This window comes from Stylophora pistillata, chromosome 6 (genome assembly GCF_964205215.1).
Source record: "Stylophora pistillata chromosome 6, jaStyPist1.2, whole genome shotgun sequence".
Lineage (NCBI taxonomy): Eukaryota > Metazoa > Cnidaria > Anthozoa > Scleractinia > Pocilloporidae > Stylophora > Stylophora pistillata.
Window position 1 is genome coordinate 32457391 of NC_142524.1, and position 15552 is coordinate 32472942.

General features: G+C 39.6%; 3 protein-coding genes across 3 annotated transcripts; 2 read left to right on the forward strand and 1 right to left on the reverse strand.

Moving 5' to 3' along the window:
* Window positions 1-1588: 1588 nt before the first annotated feature.
* Window positions 1589-4230, forward strand: LOC148729469 (uncharacterized). The gene is made up of 5 exons (XM_088724546.1): window positions 1589-1881; window positions 2294-2408; window positions 2811-2847; window positions 3067-3193; window positions 3588-4230. Exons 1-5 carry the CDS (start codon window positions 1591-1593, stop codon window positions 4107-4109), a joined length of 1092 nt encoding a protein of 363 aa, XP_088580672.1. The 5' UTR covers window positions 1589-1590; the 3' UTR covers window positions 4110-4230.
* Window positions 4231-6127: 1897 nt separating this feature from the next.
* LOC148729470 (uncharacterized) lies at window positions 6128-8353 on the forward strand. Its single transcript, XM_088725725.1, has 2 exons — window positions 6128-6330; window positions 6470-8353. Exons 1-2 carry the CDS (start codon window positions 6157-6159, stop codon window positions 7544-7546), a joined length of 1251 nt encoding a protein of 416 aa, XP_088581851.1. The 5' UTR covers window positions 6128-6156; the 3' UTR covers window positions 7547-8353.
* LOC148729471 (uncharacterized) lies at window positions 7624-10130 on the reverse strand. The gene is made up of 2 exons (XM_088725726.1): window positions 9808-10130; window positions 7624-9448 (listed from the first exon to the last, which is right to left on the reverse strand). Exons 1-2 carry the CDS (start codon window positions 9927-9929, stop codon window positions 8734-8736), a joined length of 837 nt encoding a protein of 278 aa, XP_088581852.1. The 5' UTR covers window positions 9930-10130; the 3' UTR covers window positions 7624-8733.
* Window positions 10131-15552: the final 5422 nt, after the last annotated feature.

Below are 15552 nucleotides of genomic sequence, written 5' to 3' on the forward strand. Positions count from 1 at the left end.
TTCACTCTGACAGATATTTTCCAAATCACAGAGCATTTCCTGGTCATTTCCGCTAAACCTGAGCTCAAGCTCGGACAGCAGCTTATCGATGTACGCATAGTGAGTGTTTATATGATGGTGCGATTCCGGTGTCTGCGTTTTTCTTTGCGCGTGTTGTCCTACAAGGGTTTGACGGCGGCAGGACGGCGTTTATCTGGGTGCCCTGGTTTCTCGTAATTCAAACTGAGAATTGGTCAGCCAATTCTTCATTTTCAGACCCATTGCTGATGCTACCTACCATACACTTTTGAAACTTTCTTCACTCAGACACTGGCGTAGGGTCTGAATGGTCAAGTCGGTATTTCTACGAGCGGAGATGACGTCGACCATCTTCCCCTGAAGATATCGGCACAGACTACTAGCGTTGCTTAGGATTACTTTCAGTACACACATCCCAAAGACAAACTCCAAGTCGCAAATGGCGTTCAATAAGGCTCTGCTCTAAGAGTAGGTTTTTTGATCTTTGTCTGAAGACAGTGTGAGCAGGGCTTTTACAATCCGTTCCATTTGCCCGTGTACGGCCTTTGCGGCTTCCCACCGGCATGACCATCGCGTGGTACTTAATGACTTCAGCGTCAGTTTTAGATCCTCACCTTGTACGTCTGTGTCACTAAACAAGGCGTGTCGTTTGGGACTCGCTTCTAAAAAGTTGTACAGAGCCCGGAAAGTTCCCAGAGCGTTTCGCAATGGTTCAATCTGTGTCATAGTATCCTTAAGGGCGAGGTTGAGTACATGTCCGTAACAGTGGACGTAGATACCGAGCGGAGAGCACTCTTCCATTCTTTACGCCATAAAGGACGTGGTAAAGTCAGTTAAATTCACACGAGACAGTGGTTGCCGAGCACGGAACTCACATCTTCTGATAATCTACAATATGATTCTAGAAAGTTACGCCGAAATTGACTCTAATTAATTCACGACTGGAAATTTCCCACTGTAACTAGTGCAGTGCAGCACAGATTGCACAGTGCCCAACCACAACTTGAATTACAAATATGTTTATCAACATATGATCCCCTTCATAAATAACCAGAAAGTGATCACTTGCTAGGCAACCACTGTCTCGCGTGAATTTAACTGCCTTTATAACGAAGGCTCGATTACCAGCCGCTGTTCGGGAAAATGAGCCTGCACTCATCTCCCCGAAGGGGAAGATTAAAGACCGCGCCCGGGAGACGGTGGAAATCGAGCCTATTTAAACAAAAAAAAAGCCTATTTTAAAAAAAAACGCCGACTTCAGGTTGAAACATAAAATATCTCTTCGAAAAAAAATACACAGACACATGCAAGCTTCTTTAAAAACTAGCTTTGCCCAAATTTCTCGTGCTACCCAAAAATTCTGAGTTGCCCAAAATTTGGGGGGCTGCAGTCCCCCCCGCCCCCCCCCCCCCAGGCCCGTACGCCTATGCATGTAGCCCCTGACATTTCAGGTAAGAAAAATAGAAATGATGGCTACAGAAAAACTCGCTGATACGAAACATCAGCTGGACATTACTAAGAAAAATGTCTTCAATTTCTTATAAAATGCTACATTTTTGTCTCTTCGCAGAAATGCCGGTTTCGGAACACAAGTTCACCTTTTCATCCCAGACTTTCAGACAAAGTCTTTTATCAATAGATGAATATTTCTATCTGACTGTGCCTAAGGTTGGAACATTCGCGGCGTTCGACGACTACGAATGCATCTATTCATGCCTGAGAAACACGTTATGTTGGTCTGTAAACTGGTCAGCGTCAAAAGGAACCGATGGTAAACTTTGGTGTGAGTTACTGTCCTCCCATAAGTATGAATTTCCTGAGGATTTCAGAGAAAATAGGACTTCACATCACGTTTCTATTCAGGTGGGGCATGTCGGGTTACTTACACTGACTTGACTTCTTACAGTATGAGCTACCGTAAATGGTTTCAGAGCTGACGTTTCGAGCGTTTACTCTTCGTCATTCGCTCTGACGAAAGGCAAACGTTCGAAACTTCAGCTTTGAAACCATTTACGGAGGCCGATTTACATTATCAACTTAGTTGATATTATCAAATTACCTTGTTACCCTCACCGAGGCACCACCACGGTTTCTTTTAGAGACTTACCCCCTTTATTCATTTTCACAGCATACACCTCAGTTATTATGAAGAAAAGTCATCCCATGACGCATTTGGATTTCTGTCGTTAAGTTAGATAGGTATCTATTAGGTATGCATTTGTCCAACTCGAGTGCAGTAAAAGTGGACTTCTTTCTTTTTTCCTTCTTTTGTTAGTCTCCTTGTTCTCCCTCTCCGTGCCATAACGGTGGTAGCTGTGTGACAAGCTATACAGAAAACACTTTTGAATGTGTCTGTGAAGAAGGCTTCAAGGGCAAATATTGCGAGACAGGTACTTTTAACAGTTCTAATTGCGCTTTAGTTTGCAATGTTTCACCTCAGACGCTCATCTGGTCTTACTGCACAGCTCCAATCCAGACTCGATAACTCGGGATTCGCTCGGGATTCGCTCGGGATTGATACGTTCGCGCGCATTTAGGATACCTTAATTAACGGTGGAATTGCTTAGTTTTATTCTAACTGAGAGCCCATTTTGTCGCAAAAGAAACATTTTAAAAAAGACAATTAAATTAGATTAAACTTCTAAGAATCAGTGGGAAAATTAAGAAAAACATAATTTTCCAAATCAATTCTTACTCCGAGAGAAAGCTTGCAATTCCCACGAAGACAGTTTGTTACTTCTCCTCCATTCTTAATAATGGGACGTATCTCTTACATCAGTTTTTATTTTTAGCTGTAAAGTCATGCAAGGAGGTTTATGATGCAAAAAAGTAAGTGGCAATAACTGCTTACTCATTTAAACTCATTTATTGCAATCATTTTATCATCTGTGACCGGACGATGGAGATGAACTATTGGTCTCCTGGTTAAAATCGCGATGGACTTCCGCGACAAATAACTCAAGACGTTTTATAAAAAAACAATGATGTAGACTCTTTTAACCAAGACAGCCTATGACTTCTCTAACTTTTCCAAATGTATTTTAACAGATCAAACACGAGTAAACTGGTCTCCCTCCTTCTTGGCTCAGAGCCAACCTCCGTTCTCTGTCAAATGGGGGATTTTGGATGCGGGGATGGAGGATGGACGCCGGTCATGAAGATTGATGGTAACAAGGTACCACGTGAAATCGATTTTCCATCAGTTACCTGTCATTCTCGTTTACTATAGGGTTTTAATCGACAGCATGAGCCATTGCGCACTGTTTGTCTTCCTTACAAGCTGCAAATGCTAATGAAACGCCTTAACTTCACCAGAACCGAGGATGAGTATTTATAACGAGTAATGATCTGTGTTAAAGCACAACTCAATAACTATTTCCCGATCACTAGCTTCATTTCATTTCAGAATTTTGCAATCCAAATGCGGTAAGGTGATAAAATTTAAGGTAGAGCAACCAGCCCTTTTCAAAAAGAAAATCATGATGGTCACAAAATTAATTGTCTTCACCGGGATCAAGTGATGATTAATCTGTAAACCGGTGATGTATTATCAAACATTTCCTTTCTAGCCAACCTTTCATTATGACGCTGGTTTCTGGAGTAATAAAACGGAATACAACTCTGCTGGAGGACAGACTGGCTTTGATTCCCAGGAGACCAAGTTACCGACATACTGGAACACATCCTTCTCTAAGATCTGTCTCGGTATGAAGATTGGCGGACAGATCAGGTTCATTGTCCTCAACATGGAGGCCAGCTCTCTATACTCGCTGATCGCTGACCAGAAATACCGAAGCACATTATTGGGTCGTGACACGTGGTTGAAACTTATTGGCTCAGAGGCCTCCCTGCAGCATAACTGTAACAGGGAAGGTTTCAATGTTGTGTCTGGTGTCGTTACTAGCCCTAGAGCAAGAATTGGTTTGATTGCAAACAATCAGAATGACTGCGACACCTGCGACTCCAGGATTGGATTTGGTACAGGAGGGCTATATGATGATTCCAACACGTGTGGAAACGAGGCCTCTCGTCTCGATACAGATAATGGAGATAAACACATTAAAGCTATGGGATACATTTTAGTTTATTGAGAACAAAACAAAACCAAAATTATCAAGGAAAGAAAGCTCGTTCATTAAAAGACTATGGTTGAAGTCATAAGGACTCGAACGTTTGAGTGCAAAGCAGATTAAAGAGAGTTTTGCAACTCTGTATTAGAATGAGATTCTTTTTCTCTTCATTTGCACTAATCTCCCTTCAATTTTGCCAGGGCCTGTGTCGGTAGAGTTGTGAATCCAAGATTACTCCAGCAAATATTTTTTTTTGTCAAGAGCAATTTTCGGGGAAACTCAAGTCTGAAAATCTAAAACAATAGGTATCGATTAACTCAACCTGTGGCGAAAATTATTTACTGTGTCTTACTTTGATGGCAATTTTGATTGACAGAAAAGTGAAAAGTTTTGCGAGTGAAGTCATTTTCCTCGTAAAAGAAAATTCTTGATACCCAATAGTTTGTGCGTTCCCATCCATAATTTCTTCATTTCAGATAGCATTGGAGTAGTTATGAACTATTAAATATTAATAAGCCTGAAGAGCGTGCGAAATTCCTCTAGCTGATCTCCCTTACAACAACATCTCTCACCCGCTTATGGTTTAAAGGCATCATCATCCTTCTGATGCCATCGACTGATTAGTGTGATTGATGAACTTCACCGGTCTAAAGATCCATAAACTGTCTGATTTCTTGCTCCGTAAGAACTACAACGAGCAAACGCTATGCAAGATGTCAAAAACGCTTTCAACAAAATTTCACCGATGCATATTTGCACTATGTTGTGATACTGCTGTAGGGTATCTGAGATTTCGCTCTTTTGTCTGCTATATAAGTGAAAAAAGTAGCAGGAAAATGGGAATGTTAGCGCAAACCATAACTTGTTGAAATAGATTGTGAAGCTTTTAGAGTAACTTGACTATTAAAATCACTTGGATTGTTCAAGAAAATCGATAGAATTGTCAAACTATACAAATTATATTCTATTTTCATAATTTCGTTACTCCACAAGCGGGAGTCGTCAAGATATTGGACCTGCACGATGACGTTTTACTTAAGTGAATAAAAATTTTATCCATAAGTTGACCATACGGCTAGAATTTTTTTGCGTTGAAAGTTTGGTCAGAAACCTTTTCACGTAAGTGGCAAAAACGAATTGCGGGTTACGGTAACGTTTCTCAATATGTATATTCTGTCTTTGCACGTTTGTTTCTAGTCGACTTTCAAGATAAACTTAATGAACCTAGCTCACACCTTCTTTCTTTGGGACTACTTTTATAATAGTACTAATAGAGAAATTTAAAATAGTATCTTAACATAACACTGAACATTGTATATAGCAGATGGGTATAAAATTCAAAATGGCATATACTGGTGTAATCCAGACACATGTATGATGGACAGACCTGCATAGGGCATTGTTGTCAGGTTAAATGAGCTATTTTTGTCCTCATTTTAAGGTCAGTTCTCTCCCTTGATTTTTTCTCAGAGTTTATTTTCTGATAAAGCCACATAAAGAGCGATTCTTTCCCTAGCCATCAGATGTCCCAGTGAAGGATACTTATGGACAGATGAACTGAGGAACAAACGTAAGATTTTGGACCAAATTCCCATCACTGGCAAAAACAGCAGTACACAAACCGCAACTAAAGCAACATTATCTTTAGTTATTAATAAAGTATTATGGTTTGTCTCACGATTTAGTCACTTATGATGTGGATCGCCACATTTCGACTTCATACTGCTAGTCTTCATCAGGCGATAAGATAAAACAGGATGCTCCGCTGTGACTGGCTAGTATTCCACAGCTGTGATTGGCGCGTTTCGATCCTCGGTGATATGTAGTGAGTTGTTCTCTCGGCAGTCCGCTGTCATACCGCTCTCCTGTTGTTGTGTTTCCTGATCGAGGCCATTCACGCTTAATGAATTTCTATTCCACTGTCTCTGTTGTTGTTGTTGTTGTTGTTAGGGTGAAGTCTTATGAGAACAACCTCTTTGACTCTGCAAGTGTACCAGTCAGGATTTCCATATTGTATCGTACACCAACAAAAATTGTGGTCTAAACAGTTTAAACTCATACTTCAAACATGGCGTCTTTATCGATATGCTCACTCGTTTCTTTCTTTTCTGGAGAGCGGAAATCGCTTGATCGCGGAGAAAACCACTTCAAATCCGACCATGTCCAAAGCTTTATTTATTCCAGGGGAGTCATCAAAGGTGAAGTCCAAGCAAGCATGAAAAATAAGGACTACAAAGTCACAGTAAGTTGCCAATTTGGGATCACAACACGTATGTTCAATTCGAATAACTCCCAACCCCGATTTCACCTCCAATTTAATGTTTATATTGCGGAATATATATTGCAACTTACGTGTCTGTTTCGAATTATCTTTTTATCAGATTTATCTCGATGAAAACCTTGAAATAAAAAACACAGAATGCGAGTGTCCTCGCGGCGAGTTCAAGTGCAGTCACGCGGCAGCCATATTTATTTATGGCATCCATAACCTTAGCGGGACGGACCTGGAATGCCAATGGAAACGAAAGCGAAAGGCAGAAAGCGTACAGTCTGCAAGCCAGATGTTTCCAGCGCCACCGAAGAAGAAGGATTACAGCCCTTTGGCGCGCGATCCTAGCCGAGAAGATCGGATGTGGCTGTACAGCGAACTAAAGCGCTATGGCAAATTTACAGGGACCTGCTGGATCTTGAGTCCCGAAACACAACCTGCTACCCCTCTCCCGATCAAGACGATTGAGGATATCATTTACTCAGAAGGTTTCCTTATGGCATCTACGAAGGAAAAACAATTAGAGTACTTGATTGAGAATGCCAAAGTAGAGGAGAGAACCATAAATGTTGTGAGCACCCTCACGGCTGGCCAGCGAAACAGCCCTGCATGGCACCAAGCTCGTAGAGGCCGCCTGACTGCCAGTAATTTTGGCTCCGTCCTCCAGGCAAAAAGAGTTACACCGTCTCTTATCAAGCGACTACTTGGGGAATACAACTTGAGTGGAGTTAAAGCAATTGCATCGGGACAGGACAATGAGACTGAGGCCCTGAAATCCTTCACCAACATCACAAACTTTACACCTGTACAGACCGGCCTTTGGCTACACGAGTCGGGAGTTCTGGGTGCTTCCCCTGATGGACTTGTGGGAGACGACTCGGTGATTGAGTGTAAGTGCCCCTACACACATCGAAATGCGACAATCAAGGAAGCTTGTGGGCACAAAGACTTTTACTTGGAGGAGAAGGAAGGGAATTATACGCTGTCTACCACACATGTTTACTGGCATCAGTGTCAAGGCCAGATGTTCCTGACAAAGCGCAAATTCTGCTACTTTGTTGTATGGACCACAAAGGATAGTGTAGTTATCAAGATTGAACGAGATGAATCTTGGGAGCACAATATTACTATCTTGAGTGATTTTTACTTTCATCAAATATTCCCAAAGATTACCGAGGGAGAACTTTGAAAAGTGGTGCACAGATGCTGGACATAATCAGAGTGGGGGGGGGGGGGGAGTGGGAGCTAATGTAAATAGGCAGTAGCTAATGTTAAAAGGTATTTTTTTAAATTTCATACATTAATTTCTTAATATAACATTACATATTCTACACTCAGATAGAGACACAAGATAAAGAACCCACATTTTTCCATTTAGCATAGTAACTTAATAATAAATTACATTCTTCCTGAAAGCAAGCTTAAACAATTTTTTTTTTGCAACCAATGGCTACTGGTAGCTGGTAACACTTATCCTGGTTACTCAACAGGGCCCAGGTACATAAAACTTATGCCACACTTAAGTAGGCTTGCATAGCAATGCAAAGGGAAGGGGAGAGAGCCAAAACAAAATCCATGCAGCACAGGTTATTTTTTCTGACTACCTCTCACCATCCCTTAAGCTAATTGAAGTGTGGCTTTAGTTTTATACACCTGGACTCAGGCTCCCAGCTTCACAGACACAAAAGTAAAACCTTTAAGCCAGCACGACTTTCACACTTGGAACTACTGGACGAAAGAATTCCATACTGGTCACATGCCCCTGACCTGGATTTAGTTGAAATGACAATTTAAAAATGTCACTGGTTTTCATTATAATCTATTTTCACAGAACACATAGTAGTTTGTATTAATGAACATAAAGGAGATGAATATCAGAAAAATGTAAAACTGACCACATCATATTTTTGACCAAAGCTATGTCAATACCATTTGATCTGTTACAGTAGGGCTTCTAGTAATACAAAAATAATATTAAAAACTCATTGTACTATAATTTAGTTGAAAAAAAGTTCTATTCAGTCAAATTCAAAGTCTTCGCAGCCATCCTTGATCAATGGATACTGCAAATTAACAAGAGCTGAGCACAGTTGGCATAGCTTGTCAGCATGGCACCTCAAAAATGCTGGGATGAAGCCAAGGATGCGAAAACTCTTAAGTCTTGCATTTGCACGCTCTACGTGGATGCAACATCGAGCTATTGATTTTGTCGCCCTTGCCTCACTCTCTGTAAACTTTCCATTGTTGAGAAATGGTGGTATGTTCACTGAAACACCTCTTGGAACTACATCGCTGATGAGAAAACCTTTGTCTGCCAGAACAAGATCACCAGCACTCAAATGTTTACAAAACCCAGACTCTTTAACCATGACCTTGTCACTGACTGACTCTAGATGGCACAGTTGTCATGATGTCTTTGAACAGGAGAGAATGCAGAACATGGACAAAAGTTAGTACTATGTTAGCAACAGTTGCAACACTGCATGAAAACAACTGGGCTAAATGTAGATTGGTATAATTTTGTTTCAGTTTCATCAGAGTGATAAATATCTGGTCCTCAAGTGTGATCGCCTCAACCTTCCATCCAGCATAATAGTTTATTTCACCCTTGAATCTTGAAACATATCCCACAACAATATCAAAAACATCCTTAGTGGGTAGACCTGTCTCCATCCGTATCACCTCAGGGCTCAAGCTCTTAGCAGAGTGGTGTGCACTATAGTAACTTGACACTTCCTTGTGTTTAGCAAGTTCTGTTGAAGTCATATCAAGCTCTATTGACAGCAGAGCTTCTTTGGAACTTGTCTTTTCCTCTTGTGAGCATTCAGTGGAACATGGTTCAGAGTTCTCTTTAATCTCTTCAAGCACAGATGTTACAGTTGGTAATTTCGTGGGCTCGGCAGACACTTTCCGTTTTTTCTTGGGGGTAGGTGTACTGGGAGGTGTTGGTCCTGTACCTGGCAGCAAGTCCAAACTATCAAACAGCTTGTGCCTGTTTCTGTCACTGATGGTTGGCATATTTTCTTTTCGCCCATCTTTAAAGTGACAACTGCAAAGTCGCGAATGTTTGCTGGGCTTTCTATCTCCTCTCCTATAACAGAAAAAGACAGAAGCAGTTACTATACTTGCGCTTAAAAAAACCCAAAGTTTAGTTGGTCACATGCTTAACCTTGTAGTCTAAGACGTGAATGCGAAGCGAGTATTTCTCTGAGCTTGTTACTTAATACTAGTTAGTGTAAAAGCTTTGATACTCACAACTATCATATAGTTTTTTAGTAACTAAATAATCTTAGATCAAGACTGAAGACAAGGAAAGGCAAAGCCGCGAGAAAAGAAATAAGACAAGAAAGAGAAACAGCTAATCGTGAATCAGTTTGAGATAAAAAAAAAAACAGCTATTTCTAATCGATGGTACAGCATCGAAATATATATTTTTCGAAAAATACTCACCTTACAAATGATATCCACTTATCATAGAGTGTTTTATGTTTTTTCTGGTCTGGAAACGAAAAGAATCGGCAGCAGTGGCTTTCAGATGTGTGATTGCAATCTGGATGAAAACACTGGCCCATCGCAAACTTCGTCTCCGTGGCGTTTTGACTCGAATTATTGCTCACCAGGTGCTTTTGTCCGCTTATTATACTCTTCAATAGTAAGGCCAAATGTTATCTTGATTCTCTTTATCTTATTTCTATTATTGGAGGATAAAATGCGCTATTATAGCTCTTGAAGTGTTCGAGGTCAACGACAACGTGTCACGCTAGGGACGCCATATTGGTTTGTTTAGACCACAGAATTCCGGTGCTATGGTTATATCGACTCAGTTGAAATCATAAATTAGCCACCGTAACGATTAAAAAAGCTAATATTCGTCAGAGCGAATGGAGGAACTGTGGGTTGTATGTGGGTTTAGTATAATTTCAGAGCAGAGCAAAGAATTTCAAGCAAACTGTTTGGTCGAGCGGTTCCTTATATGACGCTATGTAAACCGCTCCCCGCGGTTTATATAAAATGTTAAAATAAAATGTTAATAAATGTTACTAAAATGTTATGATTTTAGAAATTTCTCTGTTGTTCAGCTCTGATATTATACTAAAACAATTATTCGCCTCAGGTTCGGTGAATATTGTCGAATAGTCCCCTCGACTTCGTCTCGGGGATTATTCGACGATATTCACCTACATCGCCTTCGGCTAAGAATCGTTATTTATATGTAGAAGCGGAGGTACGCCATTGGTGGGAACATGGCAACGAGAAAGACACGAATAAATTAGTGGAATGAAAAGCGTTCGTTGATACCTGTGGGATTAAGAGTGCCGATTTGAAAGATTAACTGGTTTAACTGTATGGTTTCGAGGGTGAAACGTGACGGTGAATGGAATGCGGTCGGAATTTTCCTTCTGTGACGTTTGTAGTGCTGACTGTCGATCAATAAGTTGGGCGCGGTGGTGACCCGCTTGAACGACAGAAACAGGGTAACCACGTTTTTCGAAAAACTGGCACATTGACTCTGATTTGTGGGAAAAATCAGAGTCATCACTACATAAACGACGAAGTCTTAGAAACTGAGAAAAGGGAATGAAATTCTTAACATGAGATGGATGCGAAGATGAATACAACAAGTAACTATGCGAGTCTGTGGGTTTGTAATACACACTAGTGGATAAACTGTTGCCTTCCATTTAAACTTTTATATCTAAAAAGGATAAAGAACTGTCGGAAATTTCCCAGCTATATTTTAGAGCCGGGTGAAAAGGATTGACTGCGGTTATGAATTGAGTTTCACCGCTGTTGCGGCTCTTCAGGCATAGAAAACTGTGTTTATTGACTTTATTGACTAATTGTAATTACAATGATAATGGCTATTGTAATTCGAAGCACGCGCGAGCAATTAGAATAATTTCAAATCATTAAAGAACGGGTTTATATTTCGAAATAAAAAATCTCTCTTTGTTCTTTCTCATGACCTCGGAAGGGCCGAGAATCTTGTAAAACGGAAAGATTGTGAACTGAGGGGTCAATCCCACAGTAAAAAGAATTCTGATTCACGGCGAAAACGATTAACCTATTTTCCAAAAGGCGCGACCATATTTCTGTGTGAGAAATGAAATGCTGAATCAAAAATAAAGTTTGTGTAGAAATCTGCTGAAACATTGCACATTGCTGTGACATTTTGAGGCGATATAAATATTTTATGATGTTGGGGAGTCACTGGCCCCATTTCTGTGGACAATAAATAAATAAATAAAAGACACTGACGAAAACGTTCGATTACCTGTCATTTGCCAACACCCTTGCAAATAAAACTCTGAACAAAAGAGGATTGTGTGGTTAGCTTTTGCTCTGCTGTTTTTGTTTGGTTCATTTTTTCAAAATTGTGAATTAAAAAGGTTGGCATTACTGTATTTGCATCCGAGAAACTGAAATTTTTCATCCCTGGAGATGCACGATGGTCCATCTGGGTGGTTTACCTTGCGAAGGATCTTTAACCCTCCTATACACTTACCTTGGGCTACAATTCGATACAATTAGTGTTTTTCTTTACTCAGCTGTAACCTTCATTCCCCTAAATTGTAACGAAACAAATGCTGTTAAAACGGGTAAGAGAAGGCTAGTGTTTGAAAAAAAATTATCTAACATAAAACAATTAAAAATTTCAAAACTAAAATAAAAGTGTCTGACGTTTCTATCGTTATCTAAATTAAGTTGGGAAGAAAAGATAGAAAGGTTTACACACAAGCAATGAACTTTACGTGAATTTATCGATAAATACCAAAAGAGAACAGTGGGATAAACATCTAACTATAGATTGAGATCATCATTAAATCTACAGTTGGACTAGTTAGAAGTTTATTCTACTATTTATTTATTCGTTCATGAATTGAGTGATTGATTGATTGATGGATTTTCTTTCATCTTAAATTTTTTCTCTTCATTTTTTTTATGCATTTTACGCGATATGAAGCACGTACCGTATGATGCACGCGCATGCACAATCGCCTCGATGAACAATTTCTTTCAAGATTAGCGAACTTGAAGGTAGTATGATGAATATACGCATTCCGTCTTGGTGCTGAACGACTTTTTCGTTTGAGGCTCAAAGTTCTCTATTCACAGAAGGCGTTAATGAAAAATACAAGGTTATAACCATCAGCAGTCAGAAGTGATTAAAACGATTTTTCATCTCCGGTTATCTTAAGATATCTTAATTAAAGACTTGCTAAAGTGAATTTTTGTGACTGACATCATTAATAAAAAGTGACAGTTTCCTTCAAGATTGACAATGTGTCTCATTTGTCTCGAGTCTAAATGACATGGAGGCGCCAGTTTAAACGGTAACTGCCAGACACATAAATCAAATTTTAAAGGACCATTAAAGTTGCCAATTCTATTATTATGTTACTCCCATCTTGAGAAAAAAAAAATAAAAGGAAAACAAAGCCGTTTTATCTTTCAGCAAGAGATTTTACTTTCAATTAGTCTACCAACAAAAGTATAAAGTTTCAACGCAAAGGGATTTTTTTCCCAGTTCAAGATAAAGTTTTCTTTCCAGAACTCTAAACCCCAAGAGCCTAACAAATCTCATTTGATACGAAGGAAAGAGTCAAACTCCTATTTCCTGCTCTTGTCGATACATTTTGGAAATGAAAAATTTGCGAAAAACGTTTTTAAAATGTGACTGGTTCGATTTCTTGGCTCGGGACTACATTATAGGACGGAAAAAGCTTTTTTAGATTCAAATAAGTCGAACGACAAGCACAAGAGCACTTCATTCACAAGTTTAATCTAAACAAATAAATGAATTCTGAGGCTAAATTACCGGCCTAATTCAGAGTATATTTGTAAATAGGAGAAATATCAGAATTCCACATGCAGTACGCCCGGTGAATTACAGTATGAAGCGTTTTCCTGCAAGGCAATAATTAGAACCTAACACCGTGCTCTATGAAATTCCGAAAAAAACCTTGATACTCTGCTGAAGTCCGCAAAGAAAAACTGGGCCTTTCAATTTGTGTACAAGATAAACAAGAAATCGATAAACTGCATTGATATCCAAGAAGAGGGACAGAAAAACAAAGACGCCCACGCAACCGATAACTGATCGAGTCAAACCACATCTAATACAGAGAGAACCGTCATGTTTCATCGTTTTATACGCCGTTGTTTCGTCATTTTATTCGGAGTACCGTTGTCTTTTTTGGGACGTAATGATGGAACGTCTTCTCCAAGAGGTAAAATCGTAATAAAATTATCTCTTAAGTTTGAGACTGACACTGATAGTCGCCATCCCTAACCGCCTCCCGGTTACCTCAATTGGTTAAGCGCTGGACTGTTGTGCGGGAGATCGAGGGCTCGAGCCCCGGCCGGACTAACACTCAGCGTCTTAAAATAATTGAGAAGAATTTACTACCTTTCCATAACATCGATCAAGAAATGGTTAGATATTCTAATCTTCTCGGATAAGGACGAATAAATGGAGGTCCCGTCTCCTGCATCTATTAATTAGTTGATTTGGTTAGGCAGAGGACGTTAAAGAACTCACTTCACGAGATTACTGTGATGTGGTCTGGCCTGTTTACTGAGAATTGGGGGAAGGAGGCATCTGTTATATTCGCCTTTATTTGATTGTAAACTGCTTAGCAATCTGGTAAAGTCCCCCGTACAGTGTTGAAAAGCGCCATGAATTTAAGATATAAGCTATTTAAATAAAAGTTATTATTATTGTTATTATTATTATTATTATTATTATTATTATTATCATCATCAGTGTCACAAACATACACACAAAATATTATCTCCTGAATAAAGCCAATGGCAGCTTCAAAAGCGGGGAGAGCTTGGAAGTTATTTTGTCAAATCTCAAAAAAGACGTCTACGAGTGCTTTTTCCTGTTTCCTTGCAGGAACAACAGGTTTGGAACACAAGTCCAACGTTTCATCTCAGACTTTCAGACAAAGTCTTTTATCAATAGATGAATACTTTTACCTCACTGCCCCTAAGGTTGGAACGTTCGCGGCGTTCGATGACTACGAATGCATCATTTTATGCCTGAGGAATCCTTTATGCGGGTCTATAAACTTGGTGGTGGCAAAGAAACAAGATGGAAAGATTTGGTGTGAGTTGCTTTCCTCTCAGAAGTATAACATTCCTGAAGAATACAGGAAGAATAGGACCTCACAGCACGTTTCCATCAAGGTGGGGATTGCTTTTTATCTTAACATAGCCTTGACTTTTTTCTACACACACTATCATTATCCAGTGTAGTTTCTTACCATGAAGTCAAGTTCTCTAGTAATGAATAGTGATACTTTCTTTTGGCCGGAAAAGGTGGAGAAGTGTCTCATATCTATTTAACCCATGAGTACAAAATGTTTCAAGATTTTTTCTCCTTCTTTCGGCAGTTGCCTTGTTTTCCTCTCCATGCCTTAACGGTGGCAGCTGTGTGACAAGCTATATACACTACTCGTTTAAATGTGTCTGTACAAACGAATTCATTGGAAAATATTGCGAGAAAGGTATGAATACTCCTTTAATCTGTTATGATTACACTGAGATTAAAAGCTTTTTTATTATCATATAAAATCACTGATCAGAAGAAGTCCACAACTCTGATGGTATAGATCAGGATGCTTGTCACAACCCCCACCCCGCAGAATGATTCTTCATAAGAAATAATGCTACCAAGCTCCCTCCAAATACCAATCATGTGCATGAGGAAGAGTTCCCAAAAGAAAGCAGAACAGTTTCATTGAAAGACCTTGCCTACATCTCGGACTCTGAAATAGTCTTACTGTGAAGCTTTGAATTAAAACAATCAAATCTAATTGTCTACTAGAAAAATATCATGAGCCACCAACTCGAGGTGCAGCCCGAACACAAACCCAACTTTGAGCTGGAATCCAGACTCGATTGTTCAAGACTCCCTCCGAATCGAAATTTTAGGAGCCATCGAGGATATTTCTTGGAGGATCACAATCTACCAAATAAATTCTGGCCCCTTTCGATTAAACGAAGACAATTCATTGCGAGGCTGTTACCATATAACCATAATATATGCTTCTTTTCCGTTTTTTTTGTTTTTTGTTTTTTTTTTCTCTTCTATTAAAAATTGTTTATTTCATCTTTACATGCTCACTTTGGAGGCTGGTTGGCTGCATGTGATGCTTTAATGCATGTGATGCTTTAATGTGACAG

Coding starts and splice junctions, on each gene's coding strand:
- LOC148729470 (XM_088725725.1), top strand. CDS start 6,157: ATGGCGTCTTTATCGATATGCTCACTCGTTTCTTTCTTTTCTGGAGAG. Junction 6,331..6,469: donor ATAAGGACTACAAAGTCACA/GTAAGTTGCCAA, acceptor TCTTTTTATCAG/ATTTATCTCGATGAAAACCT.
- LOC148729469 (XM_088724546.1), top strand. CDS start 1,591: ATGCCGGTTTCGGAACACAAGTTCACCTTTTCATCCCAGACTTTCAGA. Junction 1,882..2,293: donor CACATCACGTTTCTATTCAG/GTGGGGCATGTC, acceptor TTCTTTTGTTAG/TCTCCTTGTTCTCCCTCTCC. Junction 2,409..2,810: donor GGGCAAATATTGCGAGACAG/GTACTTTTAACA, acceptor TTTTATTTTTAG/CTGTAAAGTCATGCAAGGAG.
- LOC148729471 (XM_088725726.1), bottom strand. CDS start 9,929: ATGGGCCAGTGTTTTCATCCAGATTGCAATCACACATCTGAAAGCCAC. Junction 9,449..9,807: donor AAGTGGATATCATTTGTAAG/GTGAGTATTTTT, acceptor TTTCTGTTATAG/GAGAGGAGATAGAAAGCCCA.